The 17363-nt window shown below is 49.7% G+C and overlaps 1 protein-coding gene across 1 annotated transcript in view; it reads left to right on the top strand.

Moving 5' to 3' along the window:
- Positions 1-16950, top strand: part of ANTXR1 (ANTXR cell adhesion molecule 1) — a 68930-nt gene extending 51980 nt beyond the window's left edge. The window contains exons 15-18 of the mRNA XM_062510438.1: positions 2062-2157; positions 2591-2758; positions 8484-8564; positions 16531-16950. Of these exons, the coding sequence (XP_062366422.1) occupies positions 2062-2157; positions 2591-2758; positions 8484-8564; positions 16531-16950 (765 nt within the window). The remainder of the gene's footprint in view (positions 1-2061; positions 2158-2590; positions 2759-8483; positions 8565-16530) is intronic.
- The last annotated feature ends 413 nt before the right edge of the window (positions 16951-17363 follow it).

The following is a 17363-nucleotide window of genomic DNA, read 5'->3' as shown; positions in this document are numbered from 1 at the left end:
CCAGCCTGGCCTGTGAGATAAACACAGATCTTTGTTTTCTGCAATCCAGCACTTATGAGTCTGGATCCCTGACTATGAAATGCAGCTCTGTCCTGCTTCTTCTTATTTGTTAAAAGAAACTCCAGCTCCATCTAAAGCAGATTTTGGGGGTGGAAAGCTTCCAACTTCTGTACAGTCAATTTCCAGCATCCTTAAATGCACTTGGATTTTCCAGGGCTGTTTTTGATGCTGCAGCTGGGTCAGAGCTGGAGCTCCCCAGGTGGCCATGTGGAAGAAAATACAGGTGAAGCAGGCAGGGAATGGGAATTCATCCCTGGCTCACAAACTGGGGTGCTGGATGTGGGGTTTAGGTGCCTCTTCCTTCCCATTTTCCTGCTCCTCCCTGTCCTGAGCCCCATTTCCATTGTGTAGGACATTGCTGGTGGGGGCTTCTTGCTTGTGTTGCAAAACCTCCCCCACCCTTCCAAACATATAAACAGGCTCTTTCTGCAAAAAACTTGTGACTCCTTTGTTTGTCAAGTGTCCGTGCTGCCTCTCTATGCATGTGCTGTTGTCCTGGACTTGCAGGGCTTTTAAGGGTTTATGGGGAAAATTTCCTAAACTTTGGTATTTCCTGTTGTGAGAAGTCCAGTCTGTGCTGAAATGAAGAGAGAGAAATAGAATTGCTGAAGGAAAATATTTAGATGGCTTTGCTTCCACTTTTTTTTTTTTTTTAATAAAAAACAAAACAAAGAAAAAGTCCTGATGGAAAACTTCGTGCAGAGATATTGAGTTCCTGGATTGCAATGAAGAGCCTCAGCAGCTCTGTCTGGGGCCAGGGAGGGAGGTCAGCTCTGAAGAGAAGAACCTGGTAGTTCTGACCAGTTGTTCAGCCTTCCCTTAGATCAGGACATTTTGCAGGCCAGTTTCTGTGTGTTTTGATAAACTGAAACGCTTTTGGTTGCCATGAAAACCAGAGTTTTTCTTGGAATTTTTTTTCCCCCCACCCAGTTTTTCAGTTTTCCTGGTGGGGAGTTTCAATTTCAAAGTATTTTTGGCTTTTCCAGTTTTGGAGAGCTCCTAAGTTTTGGAGTATAGCCAAATCCCTGTGAAAAATTAAAGAAAGAAGAAGAAAAAAGAAAGAGGGGCCATTTTTCTTTTCTCTCCATTTTTTTTTCACAGGAAATACTCCACGTTTTTGATGAACTCTGCTTTTCTGCTTTGCCAGTTCACAGCCTGAACTGTAGAAATTAAAGGGAAAGGCACTGTAAGAGCTCCATGTGCATTCTGACCTTACAAAGTGCAGAGAATTTAAAATACCTTGAATTTCATTGGAGTTTTAGCAGCCTCATTTTAAATACACTGAAGGGAATTTTCTTGATCTGTTAATTCACCCAAATCTGAATGTGATCATGAAGTGCTAGGCATATGTAGCTCTGTGGCTGGTGATGTTGAATTTAAACCTCATTTTTCACATAGGGCCTGACTTTCTCTAGCACAAGTCATGGGGCTCCCTGAAGCCACATGGACTTTCATGGGTAGCTACCCCAGGTTCATTCCAGGAGATAATTCTATTCTTGGGACTTCTCCATGAGGCTTTCTTATTCTATTCCTCTGGGCCAGCTCCTCTCAATAAACCTGGCTTTCCCACCGGGGCTGTTTCCAAAAGTACCCCGAGTTTGCCATCACTCAGGACAGACTTCACTCCTTTTCTCGCTCTTTTCCTGCATCCTGTGGGAGCTGAACTCCAATATGGGGATTTACCTGGGCCCTGGAGTGTCCCTGCAGCACAGGGAGCAGCAGCTGCCTCTGCCCAGTCCCAGCTGAAGGGAAGGGGTGGCAGAGGTGAAAAATCCAAAATTCTCATTTGTGCTGGATCTGGACTGTACCTTTCAAGTAGTGGTGTTTCTATCATGAAACATTGTCCTTTCACAAGTGCACATCCTCTGGGAAATAACAAGGGAGGGAGCAGAACCTCACCTGTCCTGCAGGGCCAAAGGACAAGGCAGCCTGGGAGGGGTTATTCCTTTCCATCCCTGGTCATTGCTCCTGACAGTGCCACCCCTTGCTGCTGTTTTGTAGGAGGAAGATGATGATGGACTGCCTAAGAAGAAGTGGCCAACAGTCGATGCCTCTTACTATGGTGGGAGAGGAGTGGGTGGCATCAAACGGATGGAGGTGAGGAAATCCCAGCTCTGAGCTGGGACATCCCCTGCTACCCACACAGGAGGGGACTCGGGAGACAGGCACAAACTTCTTAAGGCTTTTTTGGTGCATCTGAGTCTAGATCTTTTTCTATGGGGATATTTGATAGCCAAACATAGATTTCTGAAGTTTGGAACCATCTTGGGACCAGCAATGTCCTGGTCCATGCCTGGGATACAGGTCAGCACTGCCATACAAATGACAAAGGAATGATTTTAGTTTTTCTGAAAAGTTTTCCCACTCCCCCATTTCTCATATACCACCATGAAGGACAAGTTCAAAATCTGGGCTGCAGGGTAGAAACAAACCTCACAGCCTGTGCATTGCCCTTCAGCTTGGATCTGGATGCTTGGAAAATAGAGGCAGGCCTCAGAGTGGTGTGACACAGCCTGATCCCTCCTTCCAGGTGCGCTGGGGAGAAAAGGGCTCCACGGAGGAAGGTGCCAAGCTGGAGAAGGCCAAGAATGCCAGGGTAAAGATGCCAGAGCAGGAATACGAGTTCCCTGAGCCCAGGAACCTCGGGAGCAACATGCGCCGGCCCTTGTCCCCTCGGAAGTGGTACTCCCCCATCAAGGTGAGCCCAGCCCTGCCTAGGGTGTGTGCAGGAGATCTTTCTTTTGGGATGAATGTTCACATCCAAGGGTGACATCTTGCAGTGGTCCCAGGTGCTGCTGGAGTGGCTGTGCCCAAGGGAGCCCCCTGAGGGTGTGCCTGGGGAAAGAGCCACATGGGGCACTGGGAGTTTCCCACCTGCTTGGTCAGGTTTAGGAGTTGTGTTGCTGGGAAATGAGAAATGGCCTCTCTGAAGGAGAACAGAGGCTTTACTCTCCTGCTTCCTTCCTGCCCAGCAGCAGCCTGTGGGGTCAGCCAAAAGCAGTGAGCCAGGCTGGATATGTCCCACCCTGCAGATCCCCCGGGGCTCCCTGCACTGCCTCTGGCTCCTGACCTGCTCCAGGTGGTGCTCAAGGAGCCAGGGCAACCTCGAGCCTGGGATCTCCTCAGTGCCTGATCTTGCATGTGGTTCAGATCCAGGGGTAGGAATGTCAGCGATGCTCATGGAGCCCGGCTGGATTCTGGAGATCCGGAAACTTGAGCCTCGTTGAAAATTTGGTGCAGCACCTTCTCTCTTTTTCCCCTGGAAGATTATCATCTCATAAATACAGCCTCCCAACCCAGCATTTGCAGTCGTGTTGTAACGACTTCAACATGTGTCCATGAGGGTTCTTCACTCCCATGGTGGGACAGGGGGGAGGCAGCTGCCCCAGCTCAGAGTGGGGAATGCAGCACTCCCCAAATCCCATTTTAGAGTGGGGAATGTAACACACCCCAAATCTCAGCTCTGAGTGGGGAGTGCCACACACCCGAATCCCACTGGGCTGCCCCGTGTTCTTGAACGAGCTGTTTTGTCACTTTGCATCACACGCCAGGCCCACCTGTGAGGTTCTCCTTGCTTCTGGAAATTACCTCATTCAGCCAAGACACAGCACGGTCGGTTCTTGCAGCTGAACTGACAGAAACACTGATTTTAGCACAAAGAGCCCCAAAGAGCTGCTCAGGCAGCTGGGACCAATGGGTGCAGCCACCTGAGCTCATTCCCTGAGAGCTGGGTCCTTTCCCACAGAAGATTCTGCTGAATTTCTCCCCTTCCCCAGCTGATGCTGTTGGATCGCAGCCTCAGGGGATTTTCAGTGAATTTTCAGGATTTATTCTGCATGGTGGGAAATCAGCTCTGAAAGGAGGAGTCAGGTTTGTTGCAGATCTGTTTCCAGGATGGAAATTCTCCAAAGTTCAAGAGAGGCTTGGAGAGAAGATTCAATGTATGTAGGGCTGAGGTTCAGTTCTGACTCTGGGACAGCTTTTGCTTCATAATAAAATTCAGTTATAAGGGTGCCTACAAATATTAGCAGCATCTCATGGATGATACTCTTAATTCCTTTAGAAATATCTCTCTTATCTACCATTCCAACTGTATGCAGGATACAGACAGTTCCAGTCCAAAACATTGTGTTCAAATACTGCCAAAACTTTGGAGTGTTCCACATCTGGATAGTATTTAGCAGCCTGGACAAGAATTTACCTAATTATTGTCACCACACCCCTTACTGAGCTGCACCCAGAAAGTGTATGGAGACAGGATAACTGTCTCCAACATTTTCCTCATGGACAATCATCAGCGTGCACCAAACCCAGGAAGGATCATTCCTGTGGAACAGAGCCCTGCTCTTGCTCTCCCTGGGCAGTAAGGAATGAACAAAATTGGCAAAATCCATCCACAGTCTTGGCAGAAAGTTGTGTCCTGGAAGTGTGAGCACAGAAGATGGATTTGCAGAGAAGGTGCCTGGGCCTGGACCCTCAGCCAGGGCAGCACTGTCTGGGATCCATCCTGCTTTGTCCAGTCTGGATTTTAAAATAACAGAGAGGGTCCCACCATTTCTTGGGGGGAATATTTCATAGGCCTCACCCATAGGAAATATCTGTTGATAGTCACCTTGAGTTTTCCCTCATCCCCATGCTCCAAGTGCACTGTGGATAAAGCAGATATTAAGTTTCCACCCACTCCACTGGGCTGGTTGAAGCACCCCTTTGGGGAGCAGATAAACATGGCTGTAACAAGCTGCTTAAAAAAAACATGGGTAAAGGAGAAGGGCAAGGAATTAAACTTCCAGAACAGTGAACCAAGGGTGCTTGAATCTGGTAAAGAGCCAGGAAATTCATATTTTAGGACCAGTCATCTTGCTGGTCACATGCTTCCCCTTCTCCAGGCTGCACAAGTACCAGTCCCTACTTAGAATATTCTGCCTTTTATGATGGAGTTCTTCTTCCCTCTATTTTTCAATCTTCCCTGAGTCACGTCTATAAGTAGGTAGACAGCTGAGAGTGGATAGATTGCTTTTTTTAAATGCTCCAGAGATTTATTTGCTACCAAATGTGACCACTGACACTTAACAGATTGGGGTTATTATTGTTGTTAATCTGATTTGCTGCCGTTACTTCTAAGCATAGTGCCGACTGGATAATCCTGCTTTTAAAATGTCATTTCAACTGTTTGAAAAGCCAGTGCAGATAATCCAAAGGGAATGACAAATCTGAAAATTTCCTAAGAACCTCACCAAGCCCTTGGTTCGTCTGACGGGGGGGAGCAGCACAGAACGTAGGTGGAAGTGAATCAGAGAGACACAGAATCACGAAGGTTGGCAAAGCTCTGCAGGATCTATCCAGCACCACCACCATGTTCACCATTAAACCATGGCCCTGAGTGCCACCTACACGTTTTCTGAACACCCCCAGGAATGGAGATTCCTCCACTGCCCTGGGCAGCCTGGGCCAGACCTTTCCAACTCTTGCAGTGAAGATGTTTTTCCCACCACCCAACCTAAAACTCCCCAGGCACAACCCGAGGCCATTTCCTCTCACTTGTTACATGGAACAAGACACTGACCCCAGCCTAAGGCTGAAGCAACAAGGGGTACTCTCTAAAGGAAGCTTCAGGTGAATCCTACATGGAGGCCACTCCAGCACTGCCTGGGCCACCTGTCCCTGGCAGTTCCCCAGCCTTTGTCCCTCCTGTCTCCTCTCCCAAAGCTGCCATGGCACTGCAGCCTGGCCACTTAGGTTTACAGACAGCTGCCTGACAGCAGCAGGTCTCAGGAGCACTGAGGTAACTCAGGGTCAATGCAGTGGTGAATTAAACACGAATTCAGAGGAAATTCCACGGCTGGAATTGTGCACTCCTTCATTTGTCATCTGCCCCAACTGTTTCTTCTCTCTGGGCTTCAGTTATAGTGGGATTCAAGGCCTTATTTGCCTTCAGACCTTTTTTTTTTTTTTTTTTTTTTTTTTTTCTCCAAGTGACCTCGTGCTTCAGCTGGGTTCCAGACACGGAGGCACAGCCCATCCATGCAGGGTTTCTGTTTCCAAGGGAAAACGTTGCCATTTCACTCATTCAACCATCATCCTTTCCATGATGCACACTCCCTCTCTCTTCCACACAGATATCTCAGGCAGGCAAGAGGCTCCCAAAAAGATGGAGCTCTTGGCTTTTCCCAAGAAATCATGGTAGACTCTTGGAAATTGGGACTGCAGAGGAAAAAGGAATTTTTTTTTTTTGTTCCATGGAAAGTTGTCACTTTGCCTCTGGTTTCCTAAAGGAGAAATGGAAGAAAAAGGTGCTTATTTCTTAAGCTGTCAGAGTGGACAGGAGATCAAGAGCTTCAACCAGCTCTGCTGCAGAGGAAAGATGGAGTGGAATAGAAGGGATGCTTTCCCTCAGCTCTAAGGAATTCTGCTGTCCAAAGTCAGAAGATCTGACAGAGAAGTTTCTTGCCTCTTCCTTTGAGAATCACAGAGTTTCCTGGCTCTCACCTTAGGAAGTCTTTTCCCCATATCCTATGGAAACAAGTTCCATGCAGTCATTTTATGTGTCTGCCTCCACCCATGTGTCCCTGCAACTCCCAAACAAGCTTTGAACCATTGGCTGAACATGCTGGTGGAGGAATAGAGATCCCAGAGAGGATTATGGCCCTGATGGTTTCTTGGAGGGGTAGAAGAAGGACTCTGCCCCCATGAAAGGGAGTCTTTAGTTAGACACCAGAGACCTGGGGTCACAAAGGACCTCCCAAACACCCCGAGTGTCAAGTCTAGCCCTCACAGACCCTGGAGTTCACACACCCACAGCAGGCCCACAGGAAAATCAGCTGCCTTACTCTGAGTGAGGATACTCACTCTTCCCCACCATCTCTGCAGTATCCAGCTCACATTTCCATTTGTTCATCCTGTCCCACGACAGCTACACAGGACATTTCTGCTCTCACAAGAGTTTTGTAGTCTTTATTTCCAGGATAGGGTGATCAGACAGGAGTTCCTGGATCCAGTCATGAGCCATTCTTTGGCTTTGATACTCTTATCTGCAGAAAACAGTTTTGTACCAGGGGATAACTTTGGCTTATCTCTGCATGTACAGAAAAGTTTTCTACCAGGGGCTATGCTTGGGGTTCCTGCTCTAATATCACAGCACTCAGAGCATTTGGTACAATAATCATGGAAACATTAATAAATAATGCCTGTTGTAGAAAATACAATAGACAGAAATTCTGTTTCTGTAGAAAATAGAAATCCCAGAAATTCCTACAAATCTCAGGATACTGAGTTCTTTACAGACCAAGGATCAAATTAAGTGAATATGAAGAGAGTTAGATCAAATAATCTTGCTTTGTGACCTGTCTGTGGCCTTGCACCGAGGCAGCCAAGGTGTGCCCCTTGTGCAAACCCTCCTGCATCTCTCCCAGGAGCTGAGTCCTTTTTGGAAAGGAAACCCTGGCCTGTCAGAATGGGGGTAGAGCAGGAATCCTTCAGCAGCAGATGGATGTTTCAGAGCAGGTGATTTGGTGAATATTTTTGCATTGCAGAGCCCTGGGCTTCTCCTTCTGGCCTCGTTCAGCTCATTTAAGGAGCACACTCAGGCTTAGCTGCTGAATTCCAGTCAGGGTGGAATGCTTGGGCTGCACTGCAGGGAATGGCAGGGGGGTCTGACCACACACCAGCCAGACCCTGTCTGCAGGAGCTTTCAACACGCTGGGTTTGGAGCAGAGCTCACCTGGGTCAGTGCCTGTGCACAGGTCTGTGGGTGTGGGCAGTGAACCCACCCAGCCAGGGCACAGCTGCTGCCCCTGGGCTCAGAATGGGGCTGGAGGGCTGGGCAAGGCAGGTGTGACTGCAGGTGTGACTGCCTGGAAAAGTGCAAAGATGAGCTGCCATGGGAGAGCCTGGGTGAGCTCTCCCGTGGGGGCTGCCAGGGGAGCTGACCTGGCCATCACACCTGGCTGGGACCCAGCTCTCCTGGCCATGCACAGAGATGGGGTTTCACTCAGTTCTGTCCAGCAGGTTGTTTTGAGCCACGACTGAGATTCTTTCTCACGTGTTGCAGTGGTCACTGAGGCTGGAGAGGAGCTGCTCAGCCAGAGCAGGAGGGGCAGCAGCTGGGAAAGGCTTTGCACGGTTTTACTGCTCGCTGTCTGAGCTGATTTAGCGTTTCGCTGGTTGCCTGGAGCTGAGTAGGTATTAGTCTCTCCCTGAGCCCAGGAGGTGCCTGAGTCACACATTACCTTTGGAAAGGCCAGGTAGGCTGTTATCTGTCAGACAGCTGAGCGCTCTTCCTTTGCCCTGCAGCGAGCTCAGTGGAGTGTCAGGGAGAGAAAACATTGTTCTGCAGCATCTCCTACAGGCACTGGGGTAAAACCTGCTCGGTCTGGGCACTGCACTTGGCCCCGAGCATCACTAACAGCTCTTTGCTTTCCTTGCAGGGGAAGCTGGATGCCCTCTGGGTCCTGCTGCGGAAGGGATACGACCGCGTGTCCGTGATGCGTCCCCAGCCAGGAGACAAGGTACCAGCACCTCCAAACCCTGCCCTGCAGCAGGGAACAGCAGAGCCCTCTGCCTGCCCTCCCTTTGGGGCTGAAGGCAGGCACTCCTGACAGCTCAGAAGCAAATTCTCAGTCAAATCTGTCCCCTTTGTTTGTGGGGTTTGGCTGCTGCGGTTTCAAGGCTGAACTGTGCAGGTGCAGGGACCCCTGGAAGAGCCCAGCACAGTCTGCCCTTGGAGCACGGAGCTGCTCTCCACCAGCCACAGGAGAAATTCTCATGAATAATAAGGGATATTCCTGTAGGACCCAAGGGAACAGCTGGAGCTGTGTCAGGGGAGGGTCAGAATATCCTGGGTATCAGGATATTCTGTGATTCTGTGATTTTAGTTCATTGAATTCCCCTCATGGTGGAAAATGTCAGTTTAAATTAATGTCTTATGCAGTCAGTCACACACCCCTGACATGAATCAACAAAGAGCTTGGAGTTGTTTCAGGAATATATTTGTCCCAAAGTATAAGTAACTGCAGCACTGTGAAGGCTTCAAGAAACTCAACTGCACATGAAAAATGTAATTTTCTGCTAGAGAATCACAGGCCTGTAGCATTTGGTTCCTTGTGAGCATTTTTATTGAACACAGGAGCTCTTTGTTAATTAAAAGGTTTAATATTTTATTCCTTCCCAGGGAAGATTTGCTAAAATGGCTTCACTGATTCTGGTTTCTGGGAGAAGTCGGGAATGCTCCCAGGCTTAGAGCTGCTAAAATACCTGTTCCTCTTCAGGTGACTCCTTTGTCTGTGCACTCACTGTTCTAACCTTGGTTTTGCCTGTGCTCTTGGGGGTGACCTCACCTGAGAGTTATGTCACTGCTATGGGGATAAGCACAAACAGCTCACTAAAACCTGCCAGTGGTTACCAGCAAGGGTTTGATGTCCTCTAACACACCCTTATTCACAGAGGCCAAACACTCAGACTCACAGATTTGTTGGCACAGAGGAAAATCTTGCAGAAGGACCTGGAAGTACTTCGTATCTACTCAGGGAAGTGCCCAAACAAAGGAGTCACCTGAAGAGGAGCAGGTATTCCAGAGCTCCAGGTGGATTTCTGAACAAATGCCTCCGAGTTATCCAGCAACAAACCAGTAGCTCCACAGTGCCAGCCTGGACAAGCTGCCAGCCAGGGGCATGATCTTGGGGGTAAGAGAACCAGGGGTGAGCAGAGCATCCCACAGGAACCAGCAACCCCAGAAGGAGCCAGCAGATTAAACATGGAACCTTCTCAGGCTGGAGAAACATGGAAACTCTTGCAGGCAACATATATGGGTAGTAAAGAGGAGCTTGGGGTTTGCGCACAGGAGCCTCTGGCCGTATGACATTCCTGAGAGCTGCAAGGAGGAGCTGTTTTGATAGCAGTCTGTACCTCCTGCTTTCTCCTCTCTTTCCTGGAGAAAGAGAAACAGATTTCAGACTCAGTGCTGTTGAATGGGCTCCTTAATTTGCCCACTGATCAAGATTTTAAAAAGTGAAGCCAGATAAAAAATAACAGAAAGGCATCTCTGTTTGCTTTGGAGCCTGGAAATGAGTTGGACTGAGCCCCAGGATTACATCACTTTCATATATAAGCAATTCCTTGCTGCAATCAGGGACTTTATCCCCTCCAGCACTTGAGCTGAGCTGTTCAGAAGATTCCTTGCATGGAATGAAGCAGAGGTTCCACCTCAAGCCCTGAGCTGAGTAATTGCTGCTGTTTATCTGCTGTAGCTTCCAGGGATCCCTGGGATTGTCAGGAAAGAGGAGCCCTGGCCTAAGGGTCACATCGGTGTGGGAGCAGACACTGCTGCAGGGGCAGTGGCTAACACAGTTCATGCACATGGCAGAATGTGGGGCTGGAGATTCCAGTCCTCTCCTGCTCCCTGTCACCTCGGGCTGTCCCTGTTTGTGCCCTCCAACGAAGGTGGGGATGCTTGGTCCTGGGGCTGCTCCCTCCCTGCAGCAGGAATGCCTGGGCAGAGAGGGTGGGATCCCAACCCTCTCCAGCTGCCACGAGGGAAGGGATCCCTGCCCAGAGCAGGGCACCCCAGCCTACTGCAAAGCCCCAGTGTCCCTAGAGCAGCAGGACACTGCCACTGCTCCTGCAGCCCCTGCCATCCCCTGGCTGCCCCAGCAGGAACAAAGCAGGGAGCAAACCCTGCTCTGGGGTGCAGGAGGCTTTTAACAACTCCTTTCCTAGCCCAGAACAAAAGGAAAATCCAGGGATGCTCAGGACCTGTTCTGAGGTGCACCCAGAGAGGCTGAGATGCACAAAAAGATGATGAAATTCTGGTTTTTTTGAGTCAGACCTGGCGGTAGGGGGTCTGAGATTACCATCAGACACAGATGGTTCCAATCAGGCGAGGAAGTGAGATCACATGGGATTCCTGTGGTATTCTCACATTTTCAAGAGACTAGGTTTGCATTCTTGTCAGCATTAATGAGGTTATTTTTATATTGGAAACATCATCAGAGAGAGGTGATGTAAATATATATAGACTTTTTAAGAGAACGTTATCACTTTTATAATGGAATACAGAAACCCTTATTTGTGCAAATTGCTCACAGGACCCAAACAATTCGTGTTTCTCTGAATGCCACTTGCACTTCCTTGATAAATGTTGTTCTGTCAGGAATTTATGAGATTATCAAAATGTGTTTCAAGTTCAGACTTGGCCAGAAACTCTTCAATTAGGGACGAAACTGTGTTTTGTTATGGCATTGCATTAATTGCATTTTCATTTTGTACTTGAATAGGTGAATATAGATAAAAAAGGGTATAAAGAGAGGAAAGGTATAACAAAGCTATGTGTAGTCGTGTGTAAAGATGTATCCTACCCAAATTAATGAAGATTCAGGAAAAAGAGCTTGTTTGGGGGTTTTTTGTGGTTTTTTTTTGTTTTGTTTTGGCTTTTTTGGGGGTTTTTTTTGTTTGTTTGGTTGGTTGGTTTTTTTTTTTGGTTGGTTGGTTGTTTGTTTGTTTGTTTGTTTTTTGTTTTTTGGGGGTTTTCTTTAGGTTACTGGTGTAATCACACCATGGTGAGCCCACAGTAAAATTTCCTTCTTCTCTGTCCTTTCTTGTTTCTTTGAATAACCTTTAATCTGCTGCAAGGATAGGGTCTTTCAGGGAGGGATTAGCACTGGCTGCTGCACCACCTGAGGAATCTGGATGTCTCTTTATTTCTGGCAAATTCAAACCCTTAGAAAACCAAATCTTCTTTCCTTGACTTTCCTTGTCTGCTGGAGAATGCTGTGTACTTGCAAAGACCAGTCTGGGAAATAACTCCTTGTCTCTCACTTCCCACCCAGTGCTGAAAGGCAAGAAAATTAAATCTGAAAAGCTGCAAAGATTGGGACAGTGCTGCCACACAGCCTCCCTCCCTGTGAAGGTGTATTCCTGTGCTCCAGGTGTCAGCTCAAACCAAACCCATTGTGTCAGGTGCTGCCCAGGTGTAAATCAAACCAGGAATTCAGCTGCGTCCAAGGCAAGGGGGAAGAGAAAATATGGGCAGCTACAGGGAGAAGTTCTCACTGTGGTGGTACTAATTCATCTGAACTCTAAACAGGGGATCTGTGAGACCGGCTTGAATATTCTGTTAATGTAGTTCAAATCCTCCCCTAACCACAAGGAACAGTTTTTCTTCCTAGCTCATTTTCCCATGCACAGCTCCTATGAAGCATTCAAAGAGGAAATTGGAGGAAATTCTTCCCTGTGAGGGTGGGGAGGAGCTGGGGTAGAATTCCCAGAGAAGCTGAGGCTGCCCCTGGATCCCTGGCAGTGTCCAAGGCCAGGCTGGATGGGGCTTGAAGCAGCCTGGGACAGTGGGAGGTGTCCCCTGCCCATGGCAGGGGGTGGCACTGGGTTTTAAGGTCTTTGCAACTCATCCCATGGCTCTGTGAAGAGTTCTCTGAAACTGTGGAATGTGTTTTATTATTGAGTAGCCGCAGTGAAGGGTGATGTGTGAATGGCCAGGTAGTACTGATGGATGAGGAACATCACAAAGCACACAAGCAAAACCTGCCATCCAGGAAAATCCCCTGGCTCCTGCCTTATTTTTAATTAGGAGCCTATTGTAGAGTCAAAGCAATTTGGATATAAGGTAATTGTCTGATTTCAGTGTCATGAATGGAAACCTCCTGAAACAAAGGACAAGAAACCAGGAGATAGGATTTCAAATCCCCCTGGTTTAAACACCAGACACGGTCCCTTTTCAGACCTGAGAGTAAAATCAGCTGTGCAGCCCCCTAGGTCACCCTTACACATGTCCCTGTGAGGATTCTTGTCCCTGCGAGGATTATTTTCCCTGCAGACCCAAAGCCACCCAGGAACCAAGAAGGAGCTGCTAACCCATCCTTAAATCCCAGTCACAGATTTCTCCTGACAGGAAGCAGAGCCTGAGAACAAAACCATAACCTTTCCACACATTCTGCTGCAGTGTGGTTTTCCATTAACAGCCATGGAAAAGTTAACCTAAACATTAGCTCCTTTTCCTGGAACTAGCAGCTCCAAAGCCAAAAGCCTGGGCTCTGCTCCTGCAGAGTGCTCGGGGCTGGGGGAATGAAGCAGAGCTGGCCCTTGAGCTCCTGAGGCAGCTCCTAAAGGGTCTGGTGAAACCTGACCCAGAGTAGGGTTTATCCCAGACAGAATCAGAAGTTACCCCTTTGATATTGACATCAGAAGCCAGACAAACCCAGCACAAACCCAGCACCAGGGACTGTGGGGATGGGAATTATTCCTCACCAAGTGCTGTGGGAATTATTCCTCACCAAACACTGTAGGACAATACCCTGTGGGCAGTAATTCCCACTTCCTCAAGACATCAGCACTGCTCAGGATGGTTGTCCTGAGTCATGAAAGGTGAAAACACCCGTCAAGCTCTGTTCTCACCTTCACATAATGGAAAATCCTGTCCTGAATCCTGCCCTGTCCTCTTTGCCCAAGCTGCAGGCAGGGAAACGGGTTCATCCCCTGTCTCCTGGTTATTCTGCCACCATCTTCCTCGTCCACCCCATCTTAATTTGGACGCCTAAATGAGGTGATGAACCGTTTTGGAGGGCTAGGAGCAGGTGGTACCTGGGGGCCATGGAGACATTAATGGAATCAGTCATGGGAAGGTCCCTGCCTGGGGATATCCTGCACTCCTCTTGCCTGTAGTATGTCAGGTTTTGGTGAAAGACCAAACTCAGACCCTCCTGTTTGGCAGCCAGACCCCAAAGCGGATCAAGGCATTGGGGCTCATTTATTTAGAGAGTCTGATACTGCTCTCTCAGCTTGTGCTGCCTGTGGGATGAACAGAGCTGCCCTGACAGCAGAAGGCCTGTAAAACCCTGCTGGGGTGGGTGAAGAGCATCCTGCTCTTCCTCCAGAGCAAGCAGAGCTGGCTGTGGAGCAGCTCAGGGATGCTGATGTTTTATTTTCCTGCTACAGTAAGGGGTGCAAAGCCCAGCTGTGGCTCAGGGTCCTTTTTGGCTGAGTACAAGTGGGAAAACACAGCTCTGGCCACGAGTCCAGGGTGGGCTGGGTCCTCCAGAGCTCCGGGGTCACTGTTTGAGCTCACACTCTGCCATAGCACAACCTCTGCACCTTTGCATCGTGCTTTAATATCATGCTTTTTGCTTAAAGGAGCTCTCTCCCTCTCGGGCTTTCTTTGCATTTGTGCCCAGGGCAGTAATTAAAGATTTTCTGCCCGTCCTGTGCAAGGGAACAGTAATTTGTTTCCTGGATATCCCCTTGCCATTCAGTCTGACAGTTCTCCCCAAGGAGCTGTTAGCTTTCCCATCTCCTCCGAGGCAGTGGAGCTGCCAAAGTCCATCCCAGCCCATCTGGACTGAAAACTCTGGCACTCTGCCCCATCTGCTCGGGTGAGAGCCCTGGAACACAAGAACTGCCTCGCTCTGGCAGCTCCATGCAGGGAGGAGGAGGAGGCTGGGCTGTGTCTCTGCCTCTGCCTTCCACACGTGCTGGGTGCCCTGCACTGAGCAGGGCACCTGGAGAAGGTGCTGCCAGCCAGTCCCTGCCAGCCCAGGGCAGCACAACTGGATCAGGCACAGGAGCTAGGGAAGGAGCTCTGAACTCTAATTTAGAGCAGGGGACAGCACAGGGCAGTGGGTCAGAGGGAGCTGGTGGTCACTGGCTTCTGGGCCAGCTCTGGGCCAGCTCTGGCTGTCACATCTGTGCTCCCAAGCTGTTCCTGCATCTGTGAGTACTAGAAGGCTTTTAGTCCTTAAGCCCTGACCCAGCCCCAAACTCAGGGATTTCTGCACTTCACTGCATCCTCCTGAATGCTCTCTGGGCAGTGCTCAGTTCCATTTGGATCAGCATCTCCATAACCTCACTCTTGGAGCATCCAGACAGAAGATCTCTCCACACAAAAACAACTGCAGCTATTTGTTCTCTGGCCGAGATTTCTGACTGCTGCTTTTTGTTCAGGTTTATTTTATTCTCAACATACATAAAGAAAACAAAACTAGTGCAAATAATAGTCTGAAGGAACTTGAGTTGCGTGGCAGGGGATGTGGCACTGGAACAAGGAAAACATTCTTGTGGGGATTTTTTCTGAGCAGAACTGGTTAATCTCAGGTTCAGACTTTCCCTCACTCAGCAGGCCTGTCCCACAGTATTTACTTAAAATCTCAGCAGAGTGCATTAAAACAACATTAGAGGTGAGGCAGGAGCTCAGGAGAGCAAAATGGGCTGGGTACTGTGGGATGGGGCAGGGTGTGGGGCTCACTTGGGCTCTGCTCAGCTGGGGCTGCTCCACAGCCTCCAGGAACCCTTTTCCTCAGCTGAATGGGGCTCAGACAGATGTTATTCCACATCCACAGCTGGCAGAGCTCTTGGAGAGGAGCTGTCTGGGCATCTCTGTGTCCCTTCCAGACCAGCTGCTCCCATCCCTGCCAAATCCTTCCAGCACCTTCCTTTTCCTGGGTCCTCCCTGCAAAGCATTTGTGCCCAGGCTGGGGACAGCAGGAAGGAGATGCAGACCTGTGCAGGGGATTAAAAATGTTACCCCAACAAATCTGCTCCAGCCCACAGGGGTTCAGTGCTCCATCTGGTGTTTTGTCACCAGGAAAAACATTTACTTTGGGAGAGGAAAGAGTAAAATAGAAAATAAGCTCATGCTCACCAATCTGATAATAAGGAATGGATTCAGAAATCCTCTAGTGCCTTTTTGGATGATTTAATATCTAAAGGAATGAATCCATAATACAGTAATGCTGATTCTGACATTTGAGTATTTACAGTGGGATTTTTTGCAGGTGGAACTTGTGAGAAGAAAAAAAAAATAGCTCAGAGGCCAAAGGTTTTGTTTAAAACTGTACAACAAACTGTAGCTTAGCACCAAAGAGCAAGAAAAGCAGTTTGTTGGCTTCTCACAAGCACTGGGATATCAAGACATCCTGATGAGGAATGGATGCATTTCAGGAAAAATTCTGAGCAAGAAAATGTCGTAGTTAAACAAACCTTCCCTTTTGCCTGGTAAATGCTTGGAATGGGACACAAAAGCCAGGTGTTTGAAGGAGAGAGAGGCTCCAAAGGGGCAAATCCCAGATTTTGTGCTGCTGGAAGTTTAAGACTGAGGTGTGGGAAGAGGCATCTGTGGAAGCAAGAACCACAAGTCATGCTGTGACTCCAGCTCTGGGACACAGGAAGGAAGGCCAGGACAGGGGGGAATGGCCTTGGGCTGATGGAGGGCAGGTTTGTGTTTGATACTGAGAGGTAATTCTTTACTCAGAGCATGGAGAGGCCCTGGCACAGGGTGCCCAGAGCAGCTGTGGCTGCTCCATCCCTGGCAGTGTCCAAGGCCAGGCTGGACAGGGCTTGGAGCAGCCTGGGATGGTGGAAGGTGTCCCTGGCATGGCAGGGGGTGGCACTGGGTGGTCTGTGAGGTCTATCCCATGCCATGGTGGTGATAATGCCTCTCCCACTAACTCTGCTCCTCCTCCTGTTCTGTTCCAGGGCCGCTGCATCAACTTCACCCGGGTGAAGAACACGGAGACGCCCCCCAAATACCCCCTCAACAACTCATACCCCTCTTCCCCCCACCCAGCGCCCATCTACACCCCCCCACCCCTCGCCCCCATCTACACCCCTCCTCCCCCCAGCTCCCCCCATGCCCCCTCCCCCTCCTCCACGCTGCCCCCGCTGCCCCCCCCGCCCCAGGCCCCCCCCCCCAGCCGGGCTCCCCCCCCCTCCCGGCCCCCCCCCCCGCCCCACGGCCTAAGGGGATCCCCCCACTCCTCCAGAGGTGGCCAGGGGCTCCCTCAGCAGTACTGTACCACTGTACCACCCCAGCTGGGGCCAGGGGCCCTGCCATGGGTGACAGCAGCACCAGCGACCCTGCAGGCATCTCCTCCTTTCATTTCTTTCATCTCTTGAACCCCTTGAGCATCAGTGCCTCCAAACTCTCAAAGCAAGAAAAGCCCAGAAGAGGTCCAAGTCCATCCCAGCGAGGCTGTGCCACCTCTGGGTCCCTGACACTTCCCTGTGCCTCGGCATGGTGAGCCCAGGACTGGAAAACAGGAACGGGGAACTGGAGCCAAGGAAGTCCTCCTGGGTCAGGATTGCACAGGACTCCTGCCACTGCAGAACCCCAGCCAGCAACCTGGGGACATCTGCACATGGCACAGGGACAGGGACAGCCCCTCCCTTCCAGCTGCCAGGCAGCAGTGGCACCAGCAGCTCTGCAGGCCCAGAACCCACCAGCATGGGCAGGACTGGTGACAGACAGAGTGTCACCCACCAGGCACTGCCAGCCTAAGGCGGTGTCACCTCCGAGGGGCTGCGAAGGA

This window comes from Cinclus cinclus, chromosome 29 (genome assembly GCF_963662255.1).
Source record: "Cinclus cinclus chromosome 29, bCinCin1.1, whole genome shotgun sequence".
Taxonomy (NCBI): domain Eukaryota; kingdom Metazoa; phylum Chordata; class Aves; order Passeriformes; family Cinclidae; genus Cinclus; species Cinclus cinclus.
Note: the sequence above shows the minus strand (reverse complement) of the source record. Positions and strands in the feature narration are given on the sequence as shown.